This window comes from Pseudorca crassidens, chromosome 17, assembly GCF_039906515.1.
Source record: "Pseudorca crassidens isolate mPseCra1 chromosome 17, mPseCra1.hap1, whole genome shotgun sequence".
In the NCBI taxonomy this organism is placed as follows: Eukaryota; Metazoa; Chordata; class Mammalia; order Artiodactyla; family Delphinidae; genus Pseudorca; species Pseudorca crassidens.
Window position 1 is genome coordinate 1,703,635 of NC_090312.1, and position 26,859 is coordinate 1,730,493.

General features: G+C 61.5%; 2 protein-coding genes and 1 long non-coding RNA gene across 10 annotated transcripts in view; 1 reads left to right on the plus strand and 2 right to left on the minus strand.

Moving 5' to 3' along the window:
* On the minus strand, nt 1-15,086 carry LOC137210610 (uncharacterized). 5 transcript variants are annotated; one of them, XR_010936641.1, is made up of 5 exons: nt 14,862-15,086; nt 11,940-12,026; nt 5,124-5,765; nt 4,330-4,432; nt 1-382 (listed from the first exon to the last, which is right to left on the minus strand). It is a non-coding gene; the product is annotated as an uncharacterized lncRNA (long non-coding RNA). The 5 variants fall into 5 exon arrangements; XR_010936637.1 differs by having other exon boundaries at nt 5,064-5,765; XR_010936639.1 differs by lacking the exon at nt 1-382 and adding an exon at nt 3,108-4,255 and having other exon boundaries at nt 5,064-5,765.
* FAM83H (family with sequence similarity 83 member H) lies at nt 10,394-24,138 on the plus strand. 4 transcript variants are annotated; one of them, XM_067712639.1, is made up of 5 exons: nt 10,394-10,529; nt 17,802-18,263; nt 19,216-19,380; nt 19,466-19,590; nt 19,811-24,138. In XM_067712639.1, exons 1-5 carry the CDS (start codon nt 10,416-10,418, stop codon nt 22,545-22,547), a joined length of 3,603 nt encoding a protein of 1,200 aa, XP_067568740.1. In that variant the 5' UTR covers nt 10,394-10,415; the 3' UTR covers nt 22,548-24,138. The 4 variants fall into 4 exon arrangements, with proteins under 4 accessions (XP_067568740.1, XP_067568742.1, XP_067568743.1 ...); XM_067712641.1 differs by lacking the exon at nt 10,394-10,529 and adding an exon at nt 13,887-14,041; XM_067712642.1 differs by lacking the exon at nt 10,394-10,529 and adding an exon at nt 14,340-17,363.
* The window catches only part of MAPK15 (mitogen-activated protein kinase 15), an 8,201-nt gene continuing 4,951 nt past the window's right edge, over nt 23,610-26,859 (minus strand). The window contains 4 exon segments of the mRNA XM_067712758.1: nt 23,610-26,044; nt 26,158-26,294; nt 26,383-26,516; nt 26,631-26,808. Coding sequence (XP_067568859.1) covers nt 25,870-26,044; nt 26,158-26,294; nt 26,383-26,516; nt 26,631-26,808 — 624 coding nt within the window. The 3' untranslated portion in view covers nt 23,610-25,869.

Genomic DNA, 26,859 nt, shown 5'->3' on the forward strand with positions numbered 1-26,859 from the left:
TACAACATCAAAAAAATTTTTTAATGGGCAGAGAACCTGAATAGACATTTTTCCAAAGAAGATATACAGATAGCCAAGAGGCACATGAAAAGACGCACAACATTGTTAATCATCCGAGAAATGCAAATTAAAACCACAATGAGATATCACCTCACACCTGTCAGAATGTCTATCATCAAAAAGACCACAAATAGGGGCTTCCCTGGTGGCGCAGTGGTTGAGAGTCCGCCTGCCGATGCAGGGGACGTGGGTTCGTGCCCCGGTCTGGGAAGATCCCACATGCCGCGGAGCGGCTGGGCTCGTGAGCCATGGCCGCTGAGCCTGCGCGTCCGGAGCCTGTGCTCCGCAACGGGAGAGGCCACAGCAGTGAGAGGCCCGCGTACTGCAAAAAAAAAAAAAGACAAAAAAAGAAATGAATATAGCAAAACAGAAACAGATGAACAGATATAGAGAACTAGCGGTTACCAGTGGGGAGGGGGAAGGGGGAGGAACAAGATAGGAATAGGGAATTAAGAGGTGCAGACTACTGTGTATAAAATAAATAAGCCACAAGGCTATATTGTACAGCACAGGGAATGCGGTCAACGTTTTATTACTGTGAATGTTTTATGGGGCTTCCCTGGTGGCGCAGAGGTTAAGAATCCGCCTGCCAATGCAGGGGACACGGGTTCCAGCCCTGGTCCAAGAAGATCCCACATGCCGCGGACCAACTAAGCCCATGCGCCCTCTGGAGAGGTCCACATAACAAGACCGAAAGCCAGCAAGAAACTGAGTCCCTCATCCAAGGTCCCCAAGGGAGCAAACCCTTCCCCAGTCGAGCCCCGAGGTGAGACTACAGCCACAGCCAACGCCTGGTAGCAGCCTGTGAGACACTGAACAGAGGGCCCCACTGAGCTGTACCTGGATTCCTGACCCACAGAGACCACGCGGTAACACAACAGCCACTAAATCTGTGATCTGTGAAGCAGCGCTAGGTAACTGACACTGGTGCTCCCCCAGCCGAAGGACTCGCCAGGAGCCAGCAGGCAGAGCGGAAACGGCTTCTCTCGCTGTTACGTCCAATGACCCACCGAAGGTATTTTTGTTTCCTCTCTGCATGACTCTGAGGTCTGCTGGTTGAGAAGTCTTAGTTCCCAGGATAGGAACACTTCCACCAGGTGACATGAGGATGGTTTGAATTGAACACTGAGACCTCTGCCTGACCACTAAATTAGCGGACAAAGAAGGGAGTCACTGCGCTGACTGGGGTAATAGGTTATGACTACGCAGGAAGGTCAGTTCACTGTCCCTCACGCGGGTAAGGAGGACTGTCTGGAACCCAAGGTATTCCCTGGGGAGCCTGTTACTCACACATCTGATAGGAGACGTCAATGCAAAACTAAAGCAACTGAAAACAAACAACAAACAAATAAGCACCAATGACCATTCAAATCCTTCAGGTAAAGAACCCAGACCAGCAGGTGTCCTAGCTGAGGGCAAAGGGCACGTGGAATGGGCAGTGGAGGGAGGGAGCCCATGGTCAGTTACGGAGACGAGAACAGCAGTGGCTGTGTCTGTTTCTTCCTTGTTTGTTCCATGTATTTGTATATATTGACTAATTTCCTTTTCCACTCTGTTTTACTCTCCTATATTTTATGTCAGGTTTGTTGGTGTTGGTAAGCTTTACAATTCCGTATTTAAGTTTCAGGAAATCCAGGTTCCAGGTGAGACGTGAATGAATTTAAGGCGCAGTTAATATCACCCAGGGATGTAGAGGCCCCCGGGACATGGTCTCACTGTCTTTCCAAAAAGTGAAAACAATCTTCATCCACACCCAGGACCGCTGCACCGTCAGGCAGAAGCACACGCTGCCGTGTGGAAGCTCCCACGCGTGGGAAGGGCGTGTGTGCGGGTCACAGCCCAGGCCGAGAGCGCCGGTCAGCGCGCCTTCCCGCTGAGCATCAAGCCCACCCTTCCATGGTCCGCTTTGTGCTGCTGGGGCCGCAGCAAACCACGCAGCTCCTGTGCCAGCAGGGGGCACGCGAGGGGACCTGCAGGCAGGAGGCAGCAGAGGGGGCTCCGCTCTTCTGTGTCCTTGACGCTCTCGTGCTGCGCCGGCAGCGGCCACACTCGCCAGCACGAGCTGCTGGTTCCGCACCAGAAAACGTCTCCCGCCCCTTTGCCAGAGGAGAGCGGTCTTTCTGAGCCACGAGGACCTCGCCTGAAGTCCCTAGGTCCCCCTTTGCTGCACCCAGGCCAGCAGTCAGAGTCAGGGCTCACAGCAGATGGAGCGGGGAACTGCAGGTCGGCTCCAGGAAGAGGCGGACTACTTCCGAACAACGTTGGTTTCTTTGTTCTCACAGGAAATGGCTAATGTTAGCCTTGAAGCCTCCACCTGACTAGGACCCCTGGGAAGGCTCAGAGGGCACCCCTTCATCAAAACAATGAAAAAACACACCCGTGAGCTCAGTGGTGGCTCTCCTCTGGAGGCTGGGCTGGTACTGGGGAGGCCAGATTCATCGCCCTAACATCAATGCGGTGACGGGATACCAGCACAGAAGACGCTAAGCAGCAGCGCTTAACTCTCGGAGGTGAGATGGTATCGCGATAGGCAGCAGGCAGGGCGGCGGTCAGGAGCCGTGACCCGGGGCGAGATGCAGGGCAGTCTACGGGATATTGCTCAGTTTGTGTAGTCAGAGAAACAGCAGGCTCTGCCGCCAGAAATCTGACATCAGCCACTACTGTCTAGTTCCCAGACGTAAGTCAAGGTCAAAGATTCACAGCTCCTAGACTGAAGAAGATGCCAGATGCCCCTGGAGAAGAACCGTGCGATGCCTCTACAAGTGCTCTCCCAACGATGGCTATTCTCCCAACCTTACCTGGAGGGGTCAGTGGCCTCTGCCAGCGTTCACTGTGCACTGGGAGGTTGGGATTGACATATATACACTATTGATACTATGTATAAAATAAATAACTAATGGGGCTTCCCTGGTGGCGCAGTGGTTGGGAGTCCGCCTGCCGATGCAGGGGACGCGGGTTCGTGCCCCGGTCCGGGAAGATCCCACATGCCGCGGAGCGGCTGGGCCCGTGAGCCATGGCCGCCGGGCCTGTGCTCCACAACAGGAGAGGCCACAACAGTGAGAGGCCCGCGTACCGCAAAAAAAAAAAAAAAAAAAAAAAAAAAAGACAACTAATGAAAACCTGCTGTATGGCACAGCGAACTCTATTCGGTGCTCTGTAGTGACCTAAATGGGAAGGAAGGCCAAAAAAGAGGGGACGTATGTACTTGTAGAGCCGATTCACTTTGCTGTACAGTAGGAACTGACACAACGGTGTAAAGCAACTGCACACCAATAAAAATTAAAAAATGTCCATTAGAAGTATTAAAGAACAAATAAAAATAGTAAGGAATTCCTGGGACAACATCTAGAATAAGGCAGAACCCAAAGAGATAAGCCCAACATTCAAAGTTGCTTAATCCTAAGGGCATTTGCCAAGTATCAAGCAAAAGCTATAAATCCAAAAAAAAGAAAAAGAAACAATTGATAAGTGGGACTTCATTAAAATTAAAAATTTCGGGACTTCCCTGGTGGAGCAATGGTTAAGAATCCACCTGCCAATGCAGGGGACAAGGGTTCAAGCCCTGGTCTGGGAAGATCCCACATGCCAAGGAGCAACTAAGCCTGTGCACCACAGCTACTGAGCCTGCGCTCTAGAGCCCGCGAGCCACAACTACTGAAGCCTGCGTGCTGCAACTACTGAACCCACGCGCCTAGAGCCCGTGCTCCGCAACAAGAGAAGCCACCGCAATGAGAAACCCGCACACCACAGCGAAGAGTAGCCCCCACTTGCTGCAACTAGAGAAAGCCCACGTGCAGCAACAAAGATCCAATGCAGCCAATAAATATTTTAAAAAAATTAAAAATTTCTGCTCTGCGAAAGACAGACTGGGAGAAAACATTTGCAAAAGATACAAATGATAAAGGACTGTTATTTGAAATATACAAAGAACTCTTAAAGCCCAACAGGAAGAAACCTGATTTTAAAATGGGGCCAAGCACCTGAACAGACGCCTCACCAGAGAACATATACCGACGGCACGTAAGCATATGACAGCTGCTCTGTGTCGTCTGTCATCAGGGAAATGCAAATTAAAACAACAGCGAGGGACCACTCCGCACCTACTGCAGACACTTATGACGCCAGACGCGGGCGAGGGTGTGGAGCAGCAGGAACTGCCTCCGCTGCTGGTGGGGACGCAGGACGGCGCAGCCACCTTGGGAGACAGGAGGTTTCTTATAAAACTGAATATACTCTAAAGATTCGGCAGTTGTGCTCCTTGGTATTTACCGAAAGGAGTGGAAATTTTATGTTCACATCAAATCCTGTCCGCAGATGTTTACAGCAGCTTTATTCACAGTTGGAGGCAAAACTTGGAGGCAACCAAGATGTCCTGCAGTAGGTGAACAGAGAAATAAACCGTGGTCCATCCAGGCAGTGGAATGTTATTTAGCACTAAAAAGAAATGAGCTATCAAGACACAAAAAGACATGGAGGAACCTTAAATGCAGATTACTAAGTGAAAGAAGCCAATTTGAGAAGGCTATAATACTGTATGATTCCAACAATTTCACATTCTGGAAAAGGCAAAACTATGGAGACAATAAAAAGATTGGTGGCTGTGAGGGACTGAAGGGGGTAGGAGGAAGAGACAGAACACGGCGGAATTTTAGGGCAGTGAAAATACTCTGTACGATACCACAGTGATGGACACATGTCATACATTTGTGCAAATCCATAAAATGCACGACACCGAGATCCCTAATGCAGACTGTGGACTTCGGGTGATTACGGTGTCTGTGTAGGCTCACCACTTGTCACCAGTGTCCCACTCTGGTGAGGGATGCTGATAATGGGGGAGGCTATGCGTGTGTGGGGACTGGGCATCTATGGGAAAGCTCTGTGCCTTCCCCTCAATTTTGCTCTAAAAAAATAAAGCCTAAATTTAAAAAAACGAACAACAAAAAAAAAAGATTTGAGGAAAACAGGTGTGGTGGGGCCCATCACATCTCCATTAAACTCACCTGTCTGGCCTTTGCGAGAAACAAATAACCGTGGAAGATGGTGGATGACAGGAAACTTACGCAGGCAGCAGAAGCAATCAGGGCTGCCAGGCTGGAAGTGGCGTCTCCACTGCAGCAGATCCACACAGCCTCTGGCACTGTGGCGTGTAACGGCTGACTGGCCATAGCTTTCTCCTCCTGTCCGTGCCTGCAGAGCGTCCACGCAGCAGGCCTTCCCTGTCCTGTCTCAGGACCACGGTTACTCTCTGGCTTCCTGTCACAATATAGCTCATAGGGACTGCGGTGGGCAGAACGACAGCCCCCTAACGACGTCCTTGTCCTGTCCCCGGGAGCTGGTGAATACACTGTGTTACATGGCAAAAGGCAATCAAGATTGGAGATGGAACTAAGGTTGCCAATCGGCTGACCTTAAGATAGCGAAACCCCCCGGGATTATCTGAGTAGGTGCAACGTGATCACAAGGGACCTTACAAGTGGAAGAGGGGGACAGCGGAGAAGCAGAGGGAGCTGTGACTTTGGAAGAAGGTTGCTGATTTTGAAGCTGGAGGAAGAAGCCACCAGCCAAGGAATGTGGGCGCCTCTAGGAGCTTGAAGAGGATGAAGACACAGATGGTCCTCCAGAGCCTGCAGGAAGCGTGGCCGGCTTGCCGAGACCTTGATTTTAGCCCACTGAAGCCCAGGTCGGACTTCTAACCCACAGACCTGCAAGATAATAAATTCGCGCTGTTATAAGACATTAAATGTGCGTTAATTGTTCTTTTAGCAGCTACAGGGAACTAATACAGGAACCTGGGTCATCCCGACAGTTCACTGATCCAGGAAGTTCCAGAGGGTGGGAGATAAAACCACGCTAATGAAGTTTTTAGGGTTCATAGATCTGGGACACGCCAGGGCACCTTAAAGGAAAAAATAAATTGCTACGCCTTGGACCTCCTTCCGCCAGGAAAGAGGCCCAGCGCTTGGCAGGCCTCTCAAGGCTCCGGAGCAAGTGCCGTATCCGGGAACAGCACCCACCCACGACCTGGGAGACCCGGGCTAACGGTCAAGCCCAGAGGCCACGGCAGAGGCGTGAGCTGCCAGGCTGCCGGGCCAGGTGGCCAGCAGGTCTGATAAGCTGCAGGTATTTGTGGGGAGAAGGATGCTGTGTGGGACCTCCGGCCAACCCGGTGGGAGGGCCGCGGCACAGACTTCAGGCTCCAGAGCAAGGCTGCGCCTTCCCTGCTAGAACACAGTTCTAGGTCTGGAGAACAGCTCCCGGGATGCTGTCGGCCCCAGTGGAGCCTGGAAGTCCAACTGGGGCACCAGAGGACAAGCAGCCTGAATTCCCCATCCTGAGCCGGGGTCCTCGCTCCACGGACTTGAGGCATCGGGCGCACACAGAGCGATCCTTTACGACAGAAAGGACACATCCAGCGGGAGGAAGATGTCCACACCCCTCTCTCTGCGGAGGGTCGGTGCCGCTTCCCAGGACCCCAGCCCACGCCAATGGCATTCCTGGGGGAGGTGGTGGAGGAGGGACTCGGGCTTGATTCACAGAGCTCAGTCCACACGGTGGCACTAGTCAAACTGACCACTGCCACATCACAGCTCCTCTCTCGGGAGGTCCCAAAGGACAGCGGAGGAGGGAAATCTCCCGGGGTGCCTGGTTCTCAGCTTCCCGTGGATGGGAAGGAGAGTGGCGTGCGGTGCGCAGGGCAACGGCGAAGGGCTTGGCCGGTGCATTGGGAGCCTGAAATGAACAAGCCTGGAGCAACAGCGACAGGCAGGCCCAGGGAAAGGCACGCGGATGCACCAGCAGCGGGGGCCAGGTTTGCGGGCAACGAGCGTGCGGGGCTGGCTCTGCGTCTCACGGTGATGCCCCCAGAGAGGGTCCACTGCAGAGGAGGCATCAGACACCCAGGTAGACATCACAACTGCCCTATGGACATTGGCCAGCCTTTCTCCTCGGCCACCCAGTGCTTAGGCAAAGGCCCACGAACAGAGTGGCCGTGGTGGCAGGGATGCTAGTGACACGTGGGCCCAACAGCACAAGGCCCTCTAATCAAGGCTGATCTAGACCAGATACCGTCCTACCAAATAACCTTCTTTATATCAACTCATACACTCTGGCTGACAGTTTGGACAGATCATCAAGAACGCGGGTGGTGACGGGAGGCTGGGGAAGATGCTCTCTGGATGGACTTCTTGGAGCAGACCCAGAGCGGGAAAGCAGCTTCTCCACGTGACGCTGGCCTGTTGAAGACTCGGAACCCCTACCTTGTAAGGCTGGGTTCTGTTCTAGAAAATTCAGTGGGAGCCCACTTCCCACTACAGAAACCAAAATGGGGGAAGGGCGACAGACATCCGTCCCTCCTTTGCCTGACAATGGGAGCATGACCTAAGGGCAGACTGGACTTCTCACCAGGCGCCTGGGCCTTGAGAAAGAGACGCCAGGACATGGACAATTAGAGACAATCCTCAGCGGAGCTGCAAAGTCGAGAGCACAGCAGCGGCCGCCGCCTCTGGACATCCTAACGGGACATCTTCCGGGGCTGACCTGCCCGTGTCCTCCACTCCCTCATTCCTGCCTCTTGCCGAACCCAGATCTCCTGCTACTGGACGTCCTTCCGATACATACGTTGGGCACATACAACTTCTATAAAATTGACAGTCAGGGCTCTGCAAACCTCCTGTGGTCCGGCTCTGTCCTCAGGACAAGGTCAGGCTCCTTACCCTGGCCCTTGGGGGGGTCGGAGGTACAAAGGTGACCGGTGGTGCTGGGAGTTTATCTGGGGGTAAGGCCAGCACCACCCTGGGAAGGATCACACTTGCACGCGACACTGGCTGCTGGTGGCCACCAGACCGAGCAGAATGGAGAGGCCGGTTCGGAGCCGGGGTGAGCGGCCAGCAAGGTGGGAGGGAGTGAAGGAAGCCGGAGCACAGAGAGCCGTCCTTGGGGGTGGGGGCTAGGGCACAGGCTCAGCAGGGAGCAGTCGCGGCAGACCAGACGCGCGAGAGGAAGGCCGTGACGGGTGTGCGCTTTGGATGCGCTGTGGAGCTCGAGGACACCCAGGGGAGGGCTGGGATGCGCCTGGATGTGGGTCTGGGCCGCAGGAGGCAAGACCTGGGTAAAGATTTTTGGGTAAAGATGCGGCTCTGGAGGCCACTGCCGAGAGGCCACAGCGGAGGCTGCGCGCTGAGAAGACAGGGCCTGGGGCGGAGGGTGGCCACCGCCGTCCCCGGGTTGCCCACGCCCCGAGGTTGGCGGCCGGCGGGGCGGACCGGGCCATCCCCTGGAGCTGGAGGCGTCGGGGAGGGGGGCTCCGCACGCACGGTCCGGGCGCCCCTTCCCGCCGGCCGGAGAGCGCCGGGGCCCGCGGGCTCTCACCTGTCGGGGCCTCGGGGCGCTCCGGGGTGCGGGCCCCGTCGCCGGCTGGCTCCTCTCTCCTGGCTTCCCCGGGGGCAGGGGGGCGGTCAGCGCAGTGGAGCTGCGGACATGTACGGGCCACCGGAAGAGGGGCCGCGCCCCGGCTGTGCAGGAGCGGCCGCCTGCAGCCGCGTCGCGAAGCCACCACGACGGGGCCACGGCCTTCGCAGCAAACACGGCCTCCGCGGGGCGCCGCAGGGCGAGCGCCCGCGGGCAGGACTGCCCCGCACCTGGGGCCCGAAGCCCAGGCTCGCGAGCCCAGGTGTGGAGAGGCCTCCGGTGGGCGGACCCTCTGCCCGCCCTACCCAACCCCTAACACTGCTCCCCCCACCCCCCTGGTGCCACTCCCTTGTGGGGCGCCCACCCTGCTCCCCGGCGGTGCTGGCTGTCGACCTCCCCGCCAAGCCTCTGGGGAAAGGGCTGAGCGGGAGGGGGTGCAGCAGGCAGGGCTGGGCCAGGCAAACCAGTAGAGCCAGTGTGACAGAGCTGGCTGGGATGGGGCCCTGGGCGTGGGTGTGAGTCAGCGGCCCCGGGCTGGGGAAATGCTGGGGAGGAGTCGGTCCCAAGCCTCCCTCCCACCTGCACTCAGGCTGCCCCTGCACCTCCTCCCCCAGTTGCGTCCCCAGGGCTCCAAAGACTGGCCACGTGGGGTCTCCTTGGGCCCCTGCGGGCTGAGCAGCCGGATCCCCCAACCAGGGCGTCCCCAAGAGCCCTGCCCCACCTCAGGGCAGGCCGGCTCTTCCTACCACCCCATCTCAGTCCACAAAATGCCACCTGGACCTTTCAAGGTCCAGTTTCTTCCCCCGGCGCAGCCTGGCCCCCAGCAGGAGTCCACACGAGGGAGCGCCACAGACAAGCTTGGGCGCCCCAGGCTCCTCCGAGCACGCTGGCTGGGGGTTGAGGTGCTGAGCGCGGGCTGAGCCAGGGGCTCCCGTGGTAGTTGGGTTAGGACTGTCTGTGGCTGGGGAGCGTCTTGTCTGGATGGCCAGGGAGTCTGGGGAGGCGGCTCCTAGCCCTGTGGGCTGCAGCTGGAGTTTCCTGAGACCGGGGGTGGACAGGGTGGGACAGGGGTGGTGGGGCACCGGTGCCCGCCCAGGGCAAGACCAGACTCATCGCTACACACACCCGGCGGTCTGGCTGCCGGGCGTCACCTCCTCCAGTTTCTCTCAGTCTCCCTCCCAGTCTGGCCAAAGAGGCCCGTGCCCATACAATCCTGTGCTGTGTCAGCCCGTCAGTCAGCCTTCACGCCGGGTGAGCCACCGCGCTGCCAAGTCCCTGTAAACTCTCTGGCGTGGCCCAGCCTGCGTGCAGAGTGGTGCTGTGAGGCCCATAGCTAGAGCCCAGGCCAGAGCCTCGGCGCTGTGGGCACCAGCCAAGGGGAAGGGCAGACACGAGGGGCTGCAGGAGCAGAGGGCCCACCGCCGTGGCCTCCCAGGGATGACCTCTGAGCCCGCCTGATCGAGGCCGGCCAGCCGATGAGCCCGGGCCCCCGGGGAGTAGACACCTGGTAACACAGGCGCCAGGTCAGGGCCATGTCTGGCAGACGAAGTCGAGCTCGCAAACCCCGGGCCAGGAGGACGGGCAGGGCACGGAAGACCACGAGCCAGCAGGGCCCCGAGGCCGAGCCGCCGCCCCCTGCCCCTAGGGGCCCTCGGGACGAGGCAGGGGTGGCCCCTGCGGGGCACGTGACCGGCAGCAAGCTGGCTGCCCGGGGACACCCCAGAGTGACCAGACCAGAGCAGCCTCAGGTAGCCAAGAGGCCGGAGAAGGCCACCGCTCTGGGGTCCGAGCCGGTGCCGGTCCCCGCTGCGGACGTGGAAGGCTGCAGGGTGGGCGGCCTCACGCCGGGCTGGGGCCCCGAGCCACTGAGGCTCCGCGAGGTCCAGCTGTGCCTGGCCCAGGAGCAGCTGCTGCTGGAGGAGCAGCGGCGGCAGGTCCAGCTGCAGATGCAGCTGTGTCAGGAGGAGCAGGCCTGGGTGCAAGTGGAGGGGCTGGAGCTGGCCATGGCCTTGGAGCAACTGCGGTGCGAGGGCCTTGAGGCGCTTCGGACCCAGGACCCGGTAAGGCCTGGAGGGGGTGTGGAGGTGCGGGAGGCTCCGGACAAGCCCCGGGGGCGTGGTGACCCCGCGAGCCACCTACAGGTCCCGCAGGGCTCCAGGAGGCCGGAGCCCGGTGGATGTGCGCCGCGGCACACCTGTGGGCCCACTTTCATGTCTGCACAGTGAGGCTGGTGCCCACCACACAGGGCACGGCAAAGACCGCTGCACAGGAAGCCCTCTCGGGCTGGCCCAATGCTTGACAGGTAGAGGGAGCCCAAGGAGGGAGCTTGTCTAGGGAAACTGAGGCAGAGGTGTCTCTGCAGAGAACCCAGGCATCCTGGCCAGGTGGGCGGGGCGGGAGCTGCCCAGCACAGTGCTCGGAATGTGTGGGGTGAGGGCTGGGTCCAGGGCCCAGGTGGACAGTCAGCAGGTAGCAGAACTGAGGTCCGTCATCCCCCCTCCCTCCCCGACATTTTCCTGGCCCACCGGCCCAGCCTCCTGTCTACTGCAGAGCCTGTTCCTAGGGCTTGAGATGGCGGAAGCCACACGTGGCGCCTGATTCCTGGACAGGTCCTCATTCCTGGACAGCTGCCGCCTCAGATGAGGCTGGGGCTGTTTTGGGGAGCTAGGGGCTAACCTGGCTTGGCGTGGAGAGCAGTCGCCACCCTCCCTCCAGGTCTTGGGATCTGGGAGGCCTCTGGGGTCCAGGCCCACTCCAAGCAGAGGGGCTGCAGCAGAGCAACAGGGTGTGGGGCTCTCTTAGCAAGCACAGACCCCAGTACTGGGAGGACCCGGAGCCGCAGCCTGGAAGGTGCTGGCAGCTTAGCAAAGAACTCAGATGAGTGTCATGACGGAGAAGAAATGGGACTCAGAGAAGAAGAGTAACAATGGGTAGGGGTCGACATGGGAAGAGATGCCCTTCCTGGCCCATAGCAGGACCAGGAGGCCAAGGACAAGCTGTCACCTTTCAGCCTGGAAGTGGCTAAAGAGAGGATGGCCTGAGGGAGAGGCAGCAGACAAGAAAAAGCACAGGATAGCCTAGGTGGAGCAGAGGGTCAGAGTGGACCACATGCTTAGTCTGAGAATCCCCAACATGAACTCAAGCCCTGCCCTGTTTCAGAACCTATATTCAGTCCACACGGGCCTGCTTCCCATCTCCATGTGCCCTAAAGCCACGTTCCTCTGAACACTGTCCCCGGGACCCCAACCCCAGTCCCAGCCCCAGGGGTACAAGACTCAGGGTCAGGGTCTGGAATGGACATCTGAGCTCTGAGTTCTCAGTCCACCACACTCAAGCCTGACTCGGAGATCCCCTGAAGGCCATTCTCAGAGAGAAAGGTCTTCCCAGAAGTACTGTCCCTGGGTGGCTGCATAGCATGTATCACACGTCAGAGTCTGAGCAGGGTTGGAGGTCAGAGGGCTCACACTCACCAGCAGCGGCTCGGGTTGGCTCTGTGGAAGGACGTCTGCCACTTCCCTGGGGCAGCTTCGGGTCCCCCCTTCTTACTGCTCATCCTCCTGGGGGTGAGTAGGAAAGGTCAGGGAGGGTGTGGTCAGAGTGGCAGCGGCCGTAGGGGCATCATCACACACTGGCTTGGACCTGTGTGGACGGACAGCAGGTGCCGAACTGGGGAACACAGGATCACCCCGACAGCACAGATTCCTGCCGGCTTCCTGGCCCACCCGCCTGCCCCTGGTTCTTGGGGTGGGGGGTGTGCCCAGCAGCCTGAGTGGGAATGTTTGGCAAGAACATCTGGCCACAGCTTGTCCCCCTTGCCCTCATTCCCCTGGCCCCTCCACCCTGGCTCACCCATCCTCACCCCAGGGTCGATGTCGGGTACCCATCTCCCTGCTCCAAACCACTGGGCTGCCAGCTGGACCAGCTTCATCCTAAACACAAGCCTGAGCCAACCCTGCCTTGCTGAAGCCTCCCCAGCACGGCCACCAGACACTGACAAACCCCCCGCCCCCGCCCACCCCGGGCATGCCCAGCCCTCTCTCGTCTTGGCCTCAGCAGGTGGTGTTGTCAGGGCCTGGAAGCAACACCCCTCTCCCTAGTCCACTCAGCTGACCCCAGAATTCATTTCCTTGGGAGGCCAGCCCCAGGCGGTGTGTTCTGAGTAGGGATCTGAAGTGTTTGCGGGGGACGCTGGGGGGACCGAGGCACCTAGGGGCAGCTGAGGGCTTCCGTGTATGTCTGTGCATGTGTGTGCACACACGCACACGGAAGGAGCATGTAGGGCTCAGAGTGCTTGCAGGGTCCCATGTCTGTGTGGGAGTCGGCAATGCAGGGTCCCCAGTTTGTGAGGGACTCTCAGTGCTCACGTAGTGTCCTGTATGTTGCAGGGTTCTGTGGGGGTCAGTGCATGAGGGACCCACCGTGCCTGCAGAGCGCCCTGTATGTGTGTAAACTGGCATGTGTCCCAGTACGGCAGGCGCAGGACTTGGTGTGCTTGTAGGGTCCTGTATGGAGGCAGGGTTCTATGTGCACGGGGGGTCCTATGTATGTGGGCGCTCTGTACATGTGGCATCCCTTGTGTGTGCAGGTCACTGTGTGCCTGTAGAGTCCCCTGTCCACAGGTGTGTGCAGAGGACCCCATGCAGTCAGGGTCTGTTACGCGTGAGCGTGGGCATGCCAGTGGGGTCCAATTATGTGGAGGGGGCTCGGTGCCGGGATCGGTCTGGGAGGGGACTGGTGTGGGGTGGTGTCCGCACGTGTGGGAATGAAGGTCCCTTGGGTGCAGTGCTTTTCCTATACGTGTGTGGGGTCGGCGTGTGTCGGGGATCTGCGGTCAGGGTCCCTGTGTGCCCGGGGGGGTCCCAGGTACTTATGGGCGTCCGAGTATGCGGGCGTCTCTGTGCGGGCGTCGGGGTGGGGGACGTCCGGGTGTGGTGCGGGGCCCCTGTGCTCACAGGTCCCCAGGCCCTGCCCTGCCCGGGGCTCGGCACCGCCCCCACTGTCTCACCTGCTCCACCTGCCTTCCGCAGCCAGTAGGCGAGGCCAGAAGCGCCGCCCCCCGCGTGGGGCTGGCCCGTTTCCTAGCGACTGAGCCGGAACTTCGAGTCACCCTGACTTCCGGGGCGAGGGGTCAGGGGTCAGGCTCAGGGACTTTAAGCCTTCGGCGAACAGATGGGCGCCTGGGGGCGCGGGGCCCTGGAAGTCGGGGCCTCAGCGGTCTCCGGGGGTAGCGGGCCAGGGTCCCGGGTTGCGCCGCCGGGGGGCACGCGCGGGTCCGGGGCGCGGGCGGGGTCCGGGGGAGCCGGGGCACGGGCGGGGGTCCCGGGGGCGGCGGCGGGCGGCCGGCCGGCGGAGGAATGCGGGCGCGCCGCGGGTGGGGCCGCTCCGCCCCCAGGTGCTGCCCGGACAGGCAGGCGGCGGGGACTGCGGGCGGGGCGGGGGCGGGAGCGTGAATCAGGCAGCGCGGCGGGCGGGCCGCGGCAGGGAGTGGCTGCCGGACCGACCGGACCGCGAGGCCGCTGGGCGGCGGTCGGCTCCTGCTGCCCTTGTCCCGAGACCCCGCGCACCTGGCCAGGTAGGGCCCCCTCCCCAGGCTTCAGTTGGGCGGGGCGCGCGGGAGGGGGAGGCCGCGGCCGGGCCGGCGGGGTGGGGCGGGGTCGGCACCACCGGCGACCCCCCGCCGCGCGGCCTCACCTGGGCGGCCCGCCGGCCCGCACCTGGGCTGGGTCCTCGCAACCCAGAGCGGGGCGGTGGGAGCGCAAGCGCGGCCGCGTGCACGGGGGTCGGGCGGGTCTGCCCGAGCTGGGGGCGAGGGGGCGCCGCGGCCGCGTGTGCCGGTGTGGACGCGGGCGCCCTCGCTCGACGCCGGCCCAGGAGGAGCCGAGCGGGAATAGGCGCCGGGCCCGGGTCGAGCCAGCCCAGGCTGGCCCGACTTGCTCCCGCCCTCGCGGCCTAGCTGGAGTCCGGAGAGGGTGCCGGGCCTGGCCTGGACCCTTCCCTGGGGCGCCCCTTCTAGGCCGTCATGGCCTGGCCTGTGGGTGGCCCGAGTGGCCAGGGCTCGGTCCGGTTCCCTCCGTAGGGTGCAGGGAGAGCAGAAGGCCCCGATTCCCTGGCGCCCAAGTCCCTGGACTTGGGTGGGTGGATGGGACACCCGGCCCAGTCGGCCTAACTCCCTGGGGTTCAGTAACCCCATCCGGCCCTGCAGTACGCACCGGAAAACTGCAGCTCACCCACTTCCAGACCGTGAGCCTCCCCTGCCGGGATCTCACCCCCATGCTCTTCCACTCAGCCTAATGCCTCTGTCTGCCTGGCGCAGGGTCCGTCCACCGCGTGTACTCGCCCCAGATCCTTCCCTCCGGATAAAACCCCAGGCCTGCCCTGTGGGAAAGACTTACGGTGGAGGCCCCTGGTATGGGAGCCCACTAGAGCCCTGAGGGCCGTGCCTGGAGGCTTTGTCGCTGTGTCAGAGGTCAGAGGTCAGCTGCCAAAGAGCGTGATTCCTTCTGAGTCATCGGCCTGGGTGGGATAGCGCCCCTCCCTCCCTTAGGGCCGGCATTTGGTAGGCAAATGTGAGAGGAGGCACGCTGCTGGCTTCTCCACAGCTGGCTGGGAGTGGCCACTGCCCAGTCCACAGTTCAGGGGTGTGCAGACCCATGAAAGGAAACAGGCAAAGGAATAAGGTCTTCGGGACCGTGGGTATAGCCGTGTGGGCCAGGGTAGGGCCACCTGGCGGGCTCACTGGACGGGTGAGACCAGTCCTTCCTGACCAGTCCTGTCGGATGAGAAGTTTCCTTGCCCACCTGGGATCCCCTGTGCCCCAACTGCATGCAGCCTGGACAGTTCGTGTTGATTCCCTTTCCCAGTGACGTAGGAGGGGATGACCTCACTTCTATCAGGTCTCCCCGGCTTGGGAAGCGGCACCTTCAAAGGCTGTCAGCGGGATAGCGCCCCCCACCCCAGTCACATACAGTTCGAGATCACACACACACCCTGCTTCCAGATACGGGGGTCCCCCGCAGTGTGAGGGGGGGTGGGAGGAATTGGGAAATTGGGATTGACACATAGACACTACTGATGCTACGTATAAAATAGACAACTGATGGGAACATATCGATAGCACAGGGAGCTCTACCTAACGCACTGTAGTGTCCTAACGCTACCTAACGCACTGTAGTGTAGTGGAAGGGATATATTTATACGTGTGGCTGATTCATTTTGCTGTGCAGTAGAAGCTAACACAATATAGTAAAGCAACTATACTCCAATAAAAATTAAATTTAAAAAAAGAGATACAGTGTGACCCCCCCCCCACACACACACACAAAAACGGTGTCATCAGGTACAGGGTGAAAACCTAGTACAGGCAGGCCCACACCTCGTACCCGCGTGTGCTCAGCCTCGGTCTGGTCCTGGTACAACGAGGCCGTATGTAACCGGATACAGTCAGGGGACGGTGCCCCCTCTAAGGCATGGCAGAGTAGCTTTTCCTCAGACAATCAGACAAGTAGCATCTCCGCCAGGTGTGACTGAATGACACGCGGGTATGCCCCATCCCCACCTCCATGTCACATTCAGTAGCCTGTCACCTCCCAGGGAAGGTAGGCAGGAGAGGTTCCCCAGGTCATCCTGACCCCCTAACTTTCTCAGGCAACAGTCTCCAGCGGGCATGGATCCCATCCAGTCAGCAGCGTCCAGCTGCACCTGCAGGGGGTGGGGGTGGGGGGGCAGTCTGGCAGAACCACCTCCCCAGCCAGGACCGATGTTCAGGAAGCCACAGGCTAGGCAGGATTGGCTTCCAGCGGACCCTCCTTCCAGGCTAGGGGATGAGCATCCAGGCAGTTCAGGGGTCCTGGGGCGATGGGCCCTGGGAGCCAAATAAAGCCCCCACCTGGCCTTCCAGGACCAATGACCGCTTTTACCCAGGCCAGGCCCCCATGCGGCCCTTTGGAGGCAGGTGGGCTGGAGTGGAGCCCGTGGGCGTGGTTGATGTGAAGTTGGGGGAGCAGTGAAGGTGGGGAGGCACCACCTTCAGAGCGCGGGACGAGCCCAGTGGCCACCGCAAAGGGCTCCGACTTCCTCCGGAGTGCGGCAGGGAGCCAGGCAGTGACCAGAAACTTGGAAAGGTTGCTGCTGCCACACAGGGCCGGGCTTGGCAGGGACAGGCCTCTAAGCTCCTGCCAGAATTACAGGCCTCGGGGAGGGCTGGTGCCCGGGGTGTGGCCCAGGCAGGTGTCTGAGATGGGATGGTGGACAGGGGTCGGGGTTCGGAGGGCTGAGAGGTCAACCTACAGAGTGTGTGACCCTGTAGGGCAGGTGCAGGAGCCGCCAGGGTCTGTGGATGGGGCTTAACGCTGCATCCCAGGACAAGCTCTGTGTCCTGGGCCAGGTGTGCTATCAGGTCAACCCTGACAGCTGCATTTAAAAAAAAAAATGTTTTAATACAATTTTTAGAGGTTACACCCATTTACAGTTACTACAAACTATTGGCTCTATTCCCCCTGTTGTACAAGGCATCCTTGGGCCCATCTTACACCCGATACTTTGTACCTCCCCTCCCCCATATCTGAGTCTGCTTCTTTATTACATTCACTAGATTGTTGTGTTTCTTTTAGGTTCTACATACAAGTGATATCATACAGTATTTGTTTTTCTGTGATGTTTCACTTAGCATAATACCCTTCAAGTTCATCCACGTTGCTGCAAATGACAAAATTTCCTTCTTCTTTATGGCTGAGACAGGTGCATTTACAGTGGAGGTAACAGGCCAGAGGCACAGGGAGCAGCCCAGGTTCCCCCGGCACTGGGGGCAGAGACACAGGCAGCGGCCCAGCTTGTCCAGCACGCACAGTGCCAGGGGCCACGAAAATGCATTCATGTCATAAAATCAGAAGAAAAAAGTAAATATAACAGTAAAGGCTGGATTATATTTTCTTTCTTCCAACTATCATATCATTAGTGTTTTCTTGTTTTTAATGGAGGAAGGGGTCCACAAGGCCATAAAGTAACCTGAGTGGGTTTTGTGTGGAGCCAGAGCCCCTGGCAGGAAGCTGGGGCACCAGATGCTCCCTGGCTCCTGGTGAAAGCAGGGGCCTGGCTGGTACGGCCAGAGCGGCGAGAGACAGCTGGGGTGCCTGTGTCGGGGCATTCTTCTGATGTTCCCCCAGCTAGGGGGCATGCTAGGTTCTGGGGCTGCCCTGGAAGACCTCCAGGCACGGGCTGAACTCCACAGCCCACGCAAGGTCACTGACAGCCCCTTCTATGATGTGTGTCCGCATGTGTGTGTGGGGGGCCCAGAGCCCCTGCCTCTGTAACGTGTCTTCCTGCCCTTCCCCCAGGTCCCTGGCCCCGCCATGGCCCGTCGCTCCCAGAGCTCCTCGCAGGGGGATAACCCACTGGCACCCGGGTACCTGCCACCCCACTACAAAGAATATTACCGCCTAGCAGTGGATGCACTGGCTGAGGGCGGGCCGGAGGCCTATAGCAGCTTCCTAGCGTCCGAGGGGGCACCTGCCTTCCTGTGCCCTGAGGAGCTGGAGCACGTGAGCCGCCACCTGCGGGCCCCACAGCACGTTGCCCTCGAGCCCCCCGAAAGCAGCCCTCCCAACATGGACTTCGATGGCTCCTCGGGCACCTACTGGCCTGTGAACTCAGACCAGGCAGTGCCTGAACTCGACCTGGGCTGGCCCCTGACCTTCGGCTTCCAGGGCACTGAGGTTACCACACTGGTGCAGCCGCCGCCACCTGACAGCCCCTGCATCAAGGATGAGGCTCGAAGGATGATCCGCTCTGCCCAGCAGGTGTGCTGTCACAGGCTCAGCAGGCAGTGGGGAAGGGCAGCCTGAGCTGGACCGTGAAGCATGAATAGGAGTGTGAGGGTGAAGGAGAAATACCAGCATGCCCAGCTTAGGGGGCAAGGGCGGGGCCAGGGCTGGCTGGCTAGGCGTCTCCAGGCTTCGAGCTGTGATGAGGGTTCCCTGGCAGACTTTTTCCCGGGTCATCAGGGGTTTGGTTATTTCAAGCTGCACACTGCACAGGTTTGCTTGCCCAGGGTCATGGCCAGTGCCCAGAAACTCAGGGGCTCTGGGATGGTTGGGGTCCCTCCTTGCCTGGCTTTACTGTTGAGAGAATTCTCTCTAGTCCTGCCCTTGACCTAGCTGACAGCTTCTTACCCCTGTGCCCTCAGCACCCCAAACAGTTGGCAAATAGCAAAGGGAGGCTGTTAAACCATGGACCCTAAGGCAGCAGGTTCAGACACTAAGAACCCCTGCCTCTGCCTCTGCCCCCCGCCCCCCCCCCCCCGGGGCAACCCTCTCCCAGGGGCAGAAATGGAGCCTCGGGCTCAGCCCTGATACCTGCCCTGGGGTCCTGGGAGCTCAGCCGTCTGTAAGGCAGGGGTGTTTGGGGGGCTTCATCTGCCTTGCCCCCTGTGCCATCAGGGCTCTGCCCTGGGCTGAACACCCGCCCCTAGCTGGAGGACAGCCCGCCCCCAGTAGGCTGCAGGCCCTGTGCCTGCCTCAGGCTCCATCATAGGCCACCTAGCAGACCAGCAGCCCATATCCCCTCTGACAGCCCCCTCCCTTCTGACCCCCATTCCATGACAGGGCCCCACTCTCCCCTGGGATGAGCTAGTGGCCATTGTTGGCATCCAGAGACAACCTGCCCTGGGGGCGGGGGCGTGGAGGTATGGCTAGAGAATGGTGGGGACCGTGGAGGGGTCTGTCCTCCGTCCCTGATTCGACCCCCCCGCAGGTGGTGGCCGTGGTGATGGACATGTTCACCGACGTGGACCTTCTCAGTGAAGTGCTGGAGGCCGCTGCGCGCCGCGTGCCAGTCTACATCCTCCTAGATGAGGTGAACGCGCAGCACTTCCTGGACATGGCTGACAAGTGCCACATCAACCTGCACCACGTGGACGTGAGTGACCGGAGGGGGGGAGGGGATGGCTGGGAGGGAAGGGGTAAGATCCCTCTTCAGAGACATGACGCCTCTCCTGCCCCAGTTCCTACGCGTGCGCACTGTGGCGGGCCCCACCTACTACTGCCGTACCGGGAAGTCCTTCAAGGGCCACGTGAAGGAGAAGTTCCTCCTAGTGGATTGTGCCGTGGTGATGAGCGGGAGCTACAGGTGCGCGCAGCCCCGTTGCCCTCCCCCAGCCCCTCCCCATTAAAGGGCCTCCTCTCCAGAAGCCCTCCTCCTGGAGCCCCTGACACAGCTCCAGCCGGTCCTGCCCCAGCCTGGCCTGGGTCATTACTCGGCCCCGCCCCTTCCCTCTAACCCAGGCCCCGCCCTTTCCCCCCCGACTGGTCTCGCCCCCTCCCTCTGACTGGCCCCACCCTACTCCCAGCTTTATGTGGTCCTTCGAGAAGATCCACCGGAGTCTGGCACACGTGTTCCAGGGCGAGCTGGTCTCCAGCTTCGATGAGGAATTCCGCATCCTCTTCGCACAGTCCGAGCCGCTGGTACCCTCCGCCGGGGCGCTAGCTCGCATGGACGCCTACGCCCTGGCTCCATACGCGGGGGCTGGGCCCCTCATGGGTGGCCAGGTGACCGGGGCGTTGACCCCTTTCTCCTTACCCAAACGAGCCCACCTCCTGTTCCCACCGCCTCGGGAAGAAGGCCTGGGCTTCCCCTCATTCCTTGACCCCGACCGCCACTTCCTGTCGGCCCTCCGTCGAGAGGAGTCACCGCGGATGCCGGGGGGCGCCCTGGAGCCGCACACGGGGCTGTGGCCACTGTCGCGGCATCTGGACACCGAGGCCGGACCAGGCGGGGAGCTCTTGGGCCCGCGGGGCTTCTTTCAGGCACGGCACCAAGAGATGGACGCCTTCAAAAGGCACAGCTACGCGGCCGCCGACGGCACGGGAGCCGTGGAGAATTTCGCTGCCGCGCGACAGGTGTCACGGCAGACATTCCTCGGCTACGGTGATGACTTACGCTTCCAGACCAGCCACTTCCACCGCGACCAGCTCTACCAGCAGCACTACCAGTGGGATCCGCAGCTTGCGCCAGCGCGCCCACAGGGCCCGTTCGAGAAGCTGCGCGCTGGCCGCCCTGGCTTCGCGGACCATGACGACTTCACGCTGGGCGCCGGGCAGCGCTTTCCGGAGCTCGGCCCGGACGGACACCAGCGGCTGGACTACGTGCCATCCAGTGCCTCACGGGAGGTGCGCCATGGCTCTGACCCTGCCTTTGGGCCCAGGCTCCGCGGTCTGGAACCGGCCGGGGCCCCATCTCCCAACCTGGGACAGCGCTTCCCTTGCCAAGCGGTGACGAGGCTAGGCCCAGAGACTGTGGCCAAGCCAGAGCCAGAGCGCAGAGGCCGGCCCGAGGGGCGGGCGGGACTGCGGCACTGGCGCCTCGCCTCCTACCTGAGCGGCTGTCACGGTGAGGATGCTGGCGACGAGGGCCTGCCCGCACCCATGGAGGCCGAGGCCTATGAAGACGACGTGTTGGTTTCTGGGGGCCGGGTGGCCGCCGGGGACCTGCTGACCTCGAGCTTCCGTGTGCCCACGTCCTTCCCGGGCTCCGGCAGCGGTGGTGGCGACAGCTCCGAGCCCAAGGGCCTGGAGGCCGGCCTGGCCAAGCAGGACACTTTCCGCTTGCGCCCGAACCCGCTGATCCAGCGCAGCTCGCGGCTGCGCTCCTCGCTCATCTTCAGCGCGTCACAGGCGGAGGGCACAGGCGGAGCTGCTGCGGCCACCGCGGAGAAGGAGCAGGTGGTGAGCGAGATGCCGGCGTCCGGTGGCAAGGCCATGCGCTCTGCTGTCTCCACCAAGGTGGCCGAGCTCCTGGAGAAATACAAGGGCCCGACTCGAGACGCCGGCGGCATGGGGGCAGCAGTCACGGTCGCCAGCCACAGCAAGGCTATCCTGTCCCAGGCGTGGCGGGAGGAGGTGTCAGCACCTGGGGGCGGTGGGAGTGAGCACCGCAGCCTCGAAAGCTGCCTGCTAGACCTGCGCGACTCCTTCACGCAGCAGCTGCACCAGGAGGCCAAGCGGCAGCCGGGAGCCGCCGCTCTCACCGCCACGCAGCTGCTGGACACACTGGGCGGGAGCAGCGGCGGCACTGACCGGCTGCCTTCCTGCTTCCTCTCCACCCAGGGCCGCTCCACCTCCCCGCAAGGGCGGGACAGCCCCCCACCAGAGGGGCCTGGGGCGCACCAGCCGCCCCACTCTGAGCCAAAAGGGATCCCCACCTCAGCTTACCCCGAGCAGAAGGGAAGTCCCACTGCAGGGTTTCCCAGCTGCAGAGACAGGCCCACCACGGGATTTACCGAGCAGAAGGGGAGTCCCGCTTCTGCCTACCCTGAGCACAAGGGAAGCCCGGTGCCCCCTGTGCCGGAGCACAGGGGCAGCCTCCCCCTCCCCTTCTCCGGGGAGTCTCCAAAGACCGGGCCCACAGAGGAGGCGCCTGGTGGCCCCATGGAGATCCTGCGCAGGGGATCTGCGCGGCTGCGGCAGCTGCTGAACCCCAAGGGTGAGCGGCGCGTGGAGGATGAGGGTAGCTTCCCGGTGCCACAGGAGAATGGGCAACCTGAGAGCCCCCGGCGGCCATCGCCAAGCCGGGCTGACAGCACCGAGGCTGCCACAGGAGATGAGCGGGGCCCGCGGGGGTGCGTGGCCTCGGCCACGGCCAATGCCTTGTACAGTAGCAACCTGCGGGATGATACGAAAGCCATCCTGGAGCAGATCAGCGCCCACGGCCAGAAGCACCGCGGAGGCCCCGCGCCAACCCCGGCCCAGAGCAGCCCTGAGCTGGGCCACCCTCCAGCTGCCGGCGGCCGGGCCCCTGACATGTCCGACAAGGACAAATGTTCTGCCATCTTCCTCGCAGACAGCCTGGGGACCCAAGGCCGGCTGAACCGCACGCTGCCAGCCAGCGCAGCGGAGCGCGACCGACTGCTGCACCGCATGGAGAGCATGCGCAAAGAGAAGCGCGTCTACAGCCGCTTCGAGGTCTTCTGCAAAAAGGAGGAGCCCGGGGGCCCGGGGGCCGGGGAGGGCCCGGCGGAGGACACCAGGGACAGCAAGGTGGGCAAGTTCATGCCCAAGCTCCTGGGTACGTTCAAAAGCAAGAAGTGAGTCTCCTGGCCCACCAGCCCAGGTCGGGGTGCCGGCATCACGGTCAGGCAGAACACCTGGTCCTCAGCCAAAGCCTTCGGAACCGGGCTGAGCACAGCCAGAGCTTGCCTCTGCTTGAGGCGCACCCGGTGGTCCTCCCTGCCTCTTGCCCCTTGGCCTCTCCTCCCTGGGGGCTCCAGCCCCTAGCTGCCCCCCGCCCTACTTCCCCAGTTCCCGCTCTTCTCACACCTCAGTCTCTGGACCCTCAGCGCCACCTGACCTGCGTCTGACTGCACCATTTCTTTGGGCTTCAGGTCCCCTTTGGATCACCTCAGGGACCCATCTCTCTGTGCCTCAGTCCCCCATCTTTCAGGGGGCCCGCCTCTGTGCCTCAGTCCCCCATTCTCTGGGGTCCTTGTGTCTCAGGGTGTCTGTGTCTCAGGGGTCCCCTCTGCTCGTGGCCTTCTGGCTGTGCTGCGGCCTCTCCTCTGTGCCTGGCAGCCCCGTCCTCTCTCAAGGCCTCCCCCCTTCTCAGGACCTGTCCTCCCCACCTGTATCCGTGGTCGCCGGGTTCACTTCCTGCCCTGCCCCTTTCCACCCTCCTGGCAGCTCTCCTGGCGGCCCATCCCTTCAGCGTGGGGAGGTGGCCCCCGAGGGGCTGCCCTGTGCAGGACTGTGGGTGCTGCCCTCACAAAGGTCCCTGGCAGACACATGTTCACAGGTGCCATCCCCAGCCATGCCGCAGAAAGGGGCTGGATGCGGAGCTCTTGTTCCATGAGGGCAGAGGACAAGGTGCAGTGGCACCTGAGCCCCAGCCCACTGCTCTGAGGGGTCTCCATGCCCCGTGAGGTGGGAGTGGTCCTTGCCCTGCAGGTGCCCAGCAGACCCCAACTCCACCCTGTTCTGCATTCCTTCCACCTTTGTCACCAAGCCCCCCAAAATCTGTCCAAGGCTCCCCCCTTAGCTTTCTTGTATCTTTTCTTTTACCTCCGGACAGTAGATCTGGAGTGGCACATTTGGGCACCAGATGCTTAAAATCCCCCCACAGTAGGTGCTAGTACTGGTAAATTAGTGTTTGCGCTATTTCTTTTTAAATAGGTTGTTTTTCTTTTTCTTTTTTTTTTTTTTTTTTTCAAGTATAAGGAACCCTAATTGCTCTGGCTGGGAAAGGATGTAAGGAACCAGACTGCTGAGTGAGGCAGCACTTCTGACCGAGTAGCTGGTAAACGGAGGGGAGGTGGGGTAGGGGGACACCTGCTCCCTGGCGGCTCGCAGTCTGTTTACCAAAGCCACCACCCAGGTAGGGGTAACAGCAGAGACTTTGGTTCGAATGGGAAAGGTCACTGGGGAACCGGACAAGCTGGGGCATTTCTGGGCCTTCACGTGCTTGTTGAGGAGTTTGGTTTCACCTGGCCTGGTGCACAGCTGTTCTTAGCAGACCTGGCCGGGCCTATCGCTGAGGGAGGCCCTCGCAGGAAAGGGAGGTTCTGCCCAGGGAGAGGCCAGAGGCCCTCAGCGCCTGCCACCTGCGTCCTCCACATCGTGCTCAATAAGACGTCTCCTCAAATGTGATGCTGCACATTTTGGTGTTAATAAAACAAGGCACAAAATATTCCAGCACGTTCCCCAATGTGTGTGTGTGTGTGTGTGTGTGTGTATAGTTATATGCATACAATCACCCAGCTTTGTGCTGCAACCTGTAGCCTTATGACCTTCTCCGATTCCCTCTGGATGCGACCACCCATCCCTGTTGCGTGTACTAAGGGCCCCTCCCCCTCTCCACTGCCATACCGCTACCCGCACCTTCTAACCAACACAGCCCCCTTCCACCTCTCGGCCCCTTCCTGTGCAGGCCTCCCTTCACTGCCACACTTAGCTGCCTGCTGCCCATCCTCGCCGCCGCCTGGCCCTCTGTGTCGGCACAGCCCCTGGTTGCCTAGCCCAGCAGACACTTCCCAGCCTCGTCTTGAAGCTCCCATCGGCCTGGGGCTTCCCCTGGCCTGGGTGCCAGTTGTTTGGGCCTCCCTGGCCCTCCAGTCCCAGCAGCACTGCCTCTGCACTCAGGGCTGGACTTCTTGGGCGCCCTGCCCCTTTCTGGGCAGTGGCACTCATCCTAGTCTCATTTGTCCCCCTGTTTATCACTTGGGGCTATGCCTCAGGCTCTAGAAATGCAAACAGCTGCCCCTCGGGCAGTCCCCATCTCGTGAATAGCTCACCTCCAAGCCAGAACTGTGGTGGCCCCACGCTTAGCCTTCCCCCAAGCCCTGTTCTCTCTGCCTTTGAATCTCTCTTGTAGCTGCCAGGTCTGGGTCCACCCTCTGTGCAGCTCTCCTTGCCCAAGCCTCGCCCTTCCCCCGCAGCAGCCCGTGTCTTTTACAGTAGGGCAGAGCTTCCTGCTCCTGGCAGCACCGCACAGGCCGAAACCCTTAGGCTGTGAGCTCCTCCGGCCAGGCAGCCGGGAAGTGGCCTCCCTGTGTCCTGACCGCTGCCCAGGGTCAGACGCGGTGTGAGGCGTGCCTGGGACCAGGAGACACCTCAGCGCCCGCTGGGCCCCTCCCACCTCCTTGGCCCCAACACCACCTGGGCTCACACCAGGCCCTTTGCCCGGTGATGACCAGAGGAGGGAGCCTTGAGCCCCACAAGACATTTCCAGCTGTTCTCCCCCTCCCCTAACCAAGGCCTGGCGACAAACTGGGTGTCAGTCACTGTGTTGGTGGGGCATGGGCTGGGGTGACTGACAATGGCTACAGTCAGGGGCGCTGCCCCATCTTGTCCCTTTTCCCGCTCTGGCTCAAGGCCACAAATGTGGTCACATGGTAGCTTGCACCCAGGCAACAGATGCACTACACAAGACCCTCTCCTGCCAGGACCACCCTGGGGACAGCCTGCAGCAGCCCCAGCTGGGATCTGATGTGCTCAAGCGCCAGGCAGGCCTGCTGTGGACAAAGGTGACCAGACAGGAGCCCAGGGTGACAGCATATGGTGCCCATGAGGCTTCTCAAGGGCTGTGTCCTCGAAAAGGGGTGGGCTGCAGGAAGCCGAGGAGGAAGGTTGGGTCGGCAGGCTGGAACACACAGACCACACTTTACTGGAGAAGGTGATTGAGGCTGGAGTGTGAACCTCATCTACTCTCCCAGAGAGGCCTGGACAAGCTGCAGAACTCAAATGTGCCCAGGAGAGGGCGGGTTGGGGAAAAGGTGGGTGGAGAGCGCTGGGGTCTGGGGCGGGGGGGGGGAGGGGGGGTTGAGCGGGCGGGAGGCCTGGAGGAGGGGCAATCCAGGGACTAGGGGAGGGGCGCGGGGCTGGGTGCCGGGGATGGCCGGTTGAAGACCCATAGGGCGGCTCAGGCGCGGGGTCCGGGGAGCAGGGGCAGGCAGCCCGGCGCCGAGTGGCAGACGGTCCCGTAGGCTTGGGAGCAGCCCCCGAGCACGGCCCGCGCGGCCCCCTGGGCCTCCTGCGAGGCCGAGGCGCTGAACATCCTCCGGCCGGGCCGGCCTCCGGGGAGGCCGGGGAGGAACCTGCAAGCAGACGAGGACCGTCGTAGAAGGCGTGGAGGGAGCGACCTGAGGCGAGGGAAGCGGACGGGGGACGGGGAAGGAAGGTGGAAGGGAGGGGAGGGCGGGAGGGGCGCGGGCTCACCGGTCACGCGCCGGCCGCGTTGCCACCACGGCCCGGGTTCCGGTCACTCCGGATCAAGGCCTGGACGGCCACCTGGGCGGCGGCCTGCGAGGTCAAGGAGGGCGCCGCCCCCCTCCCGCTGGGCTTCACCTAGGAAGGGGTGTGTCGCAGGATCACTGGCACCGTCGCGAAGGATCTGCGGGAGGGGTCCTCCCGTGCCCCCCTTCCCACGACCTACCCAGCAGGATGCCGAGGGGAGCCCTGCCGTCGCCCAGCGGGGCCCTTTCCCTCTCCCAAGACCTCCTGGGGGCGGAGGCTGGTGCAGGGGGGCCGAGCTCTGCCTGGGAGGGTCCTTGGCTCCGCCGGGGACATCTGTGGGGTCGGAAGCTCAAGTCCCGAGTCAGGGGTCCCGCGCTGCTGGCGGTTGGTGGCCCCACACAGCAGGGACCCCAGCAGCTCTGCGCGGGCGGCCGCCAGACCACACACCGTGCGCGGGGCCGTGACCGGGGTTACTTCGAGGCCGGCGTCCGGGCTTCCGTGCAGGCGAGCCCGAGGGCAGCTTGGCCGCGGCTCTGGGTTTGAGTGGGGGCGCCGGGGGCGTGGGGACGCCGCCCAGGCCCGTCTCCCTCGGGACGCGGCCGTTACCCCTGCGCTCCAGGATCATCTGCGAGAGGCGAGGGGCGCTCGGAGGTGCGCGGGATGGGCGTCAGGGGGT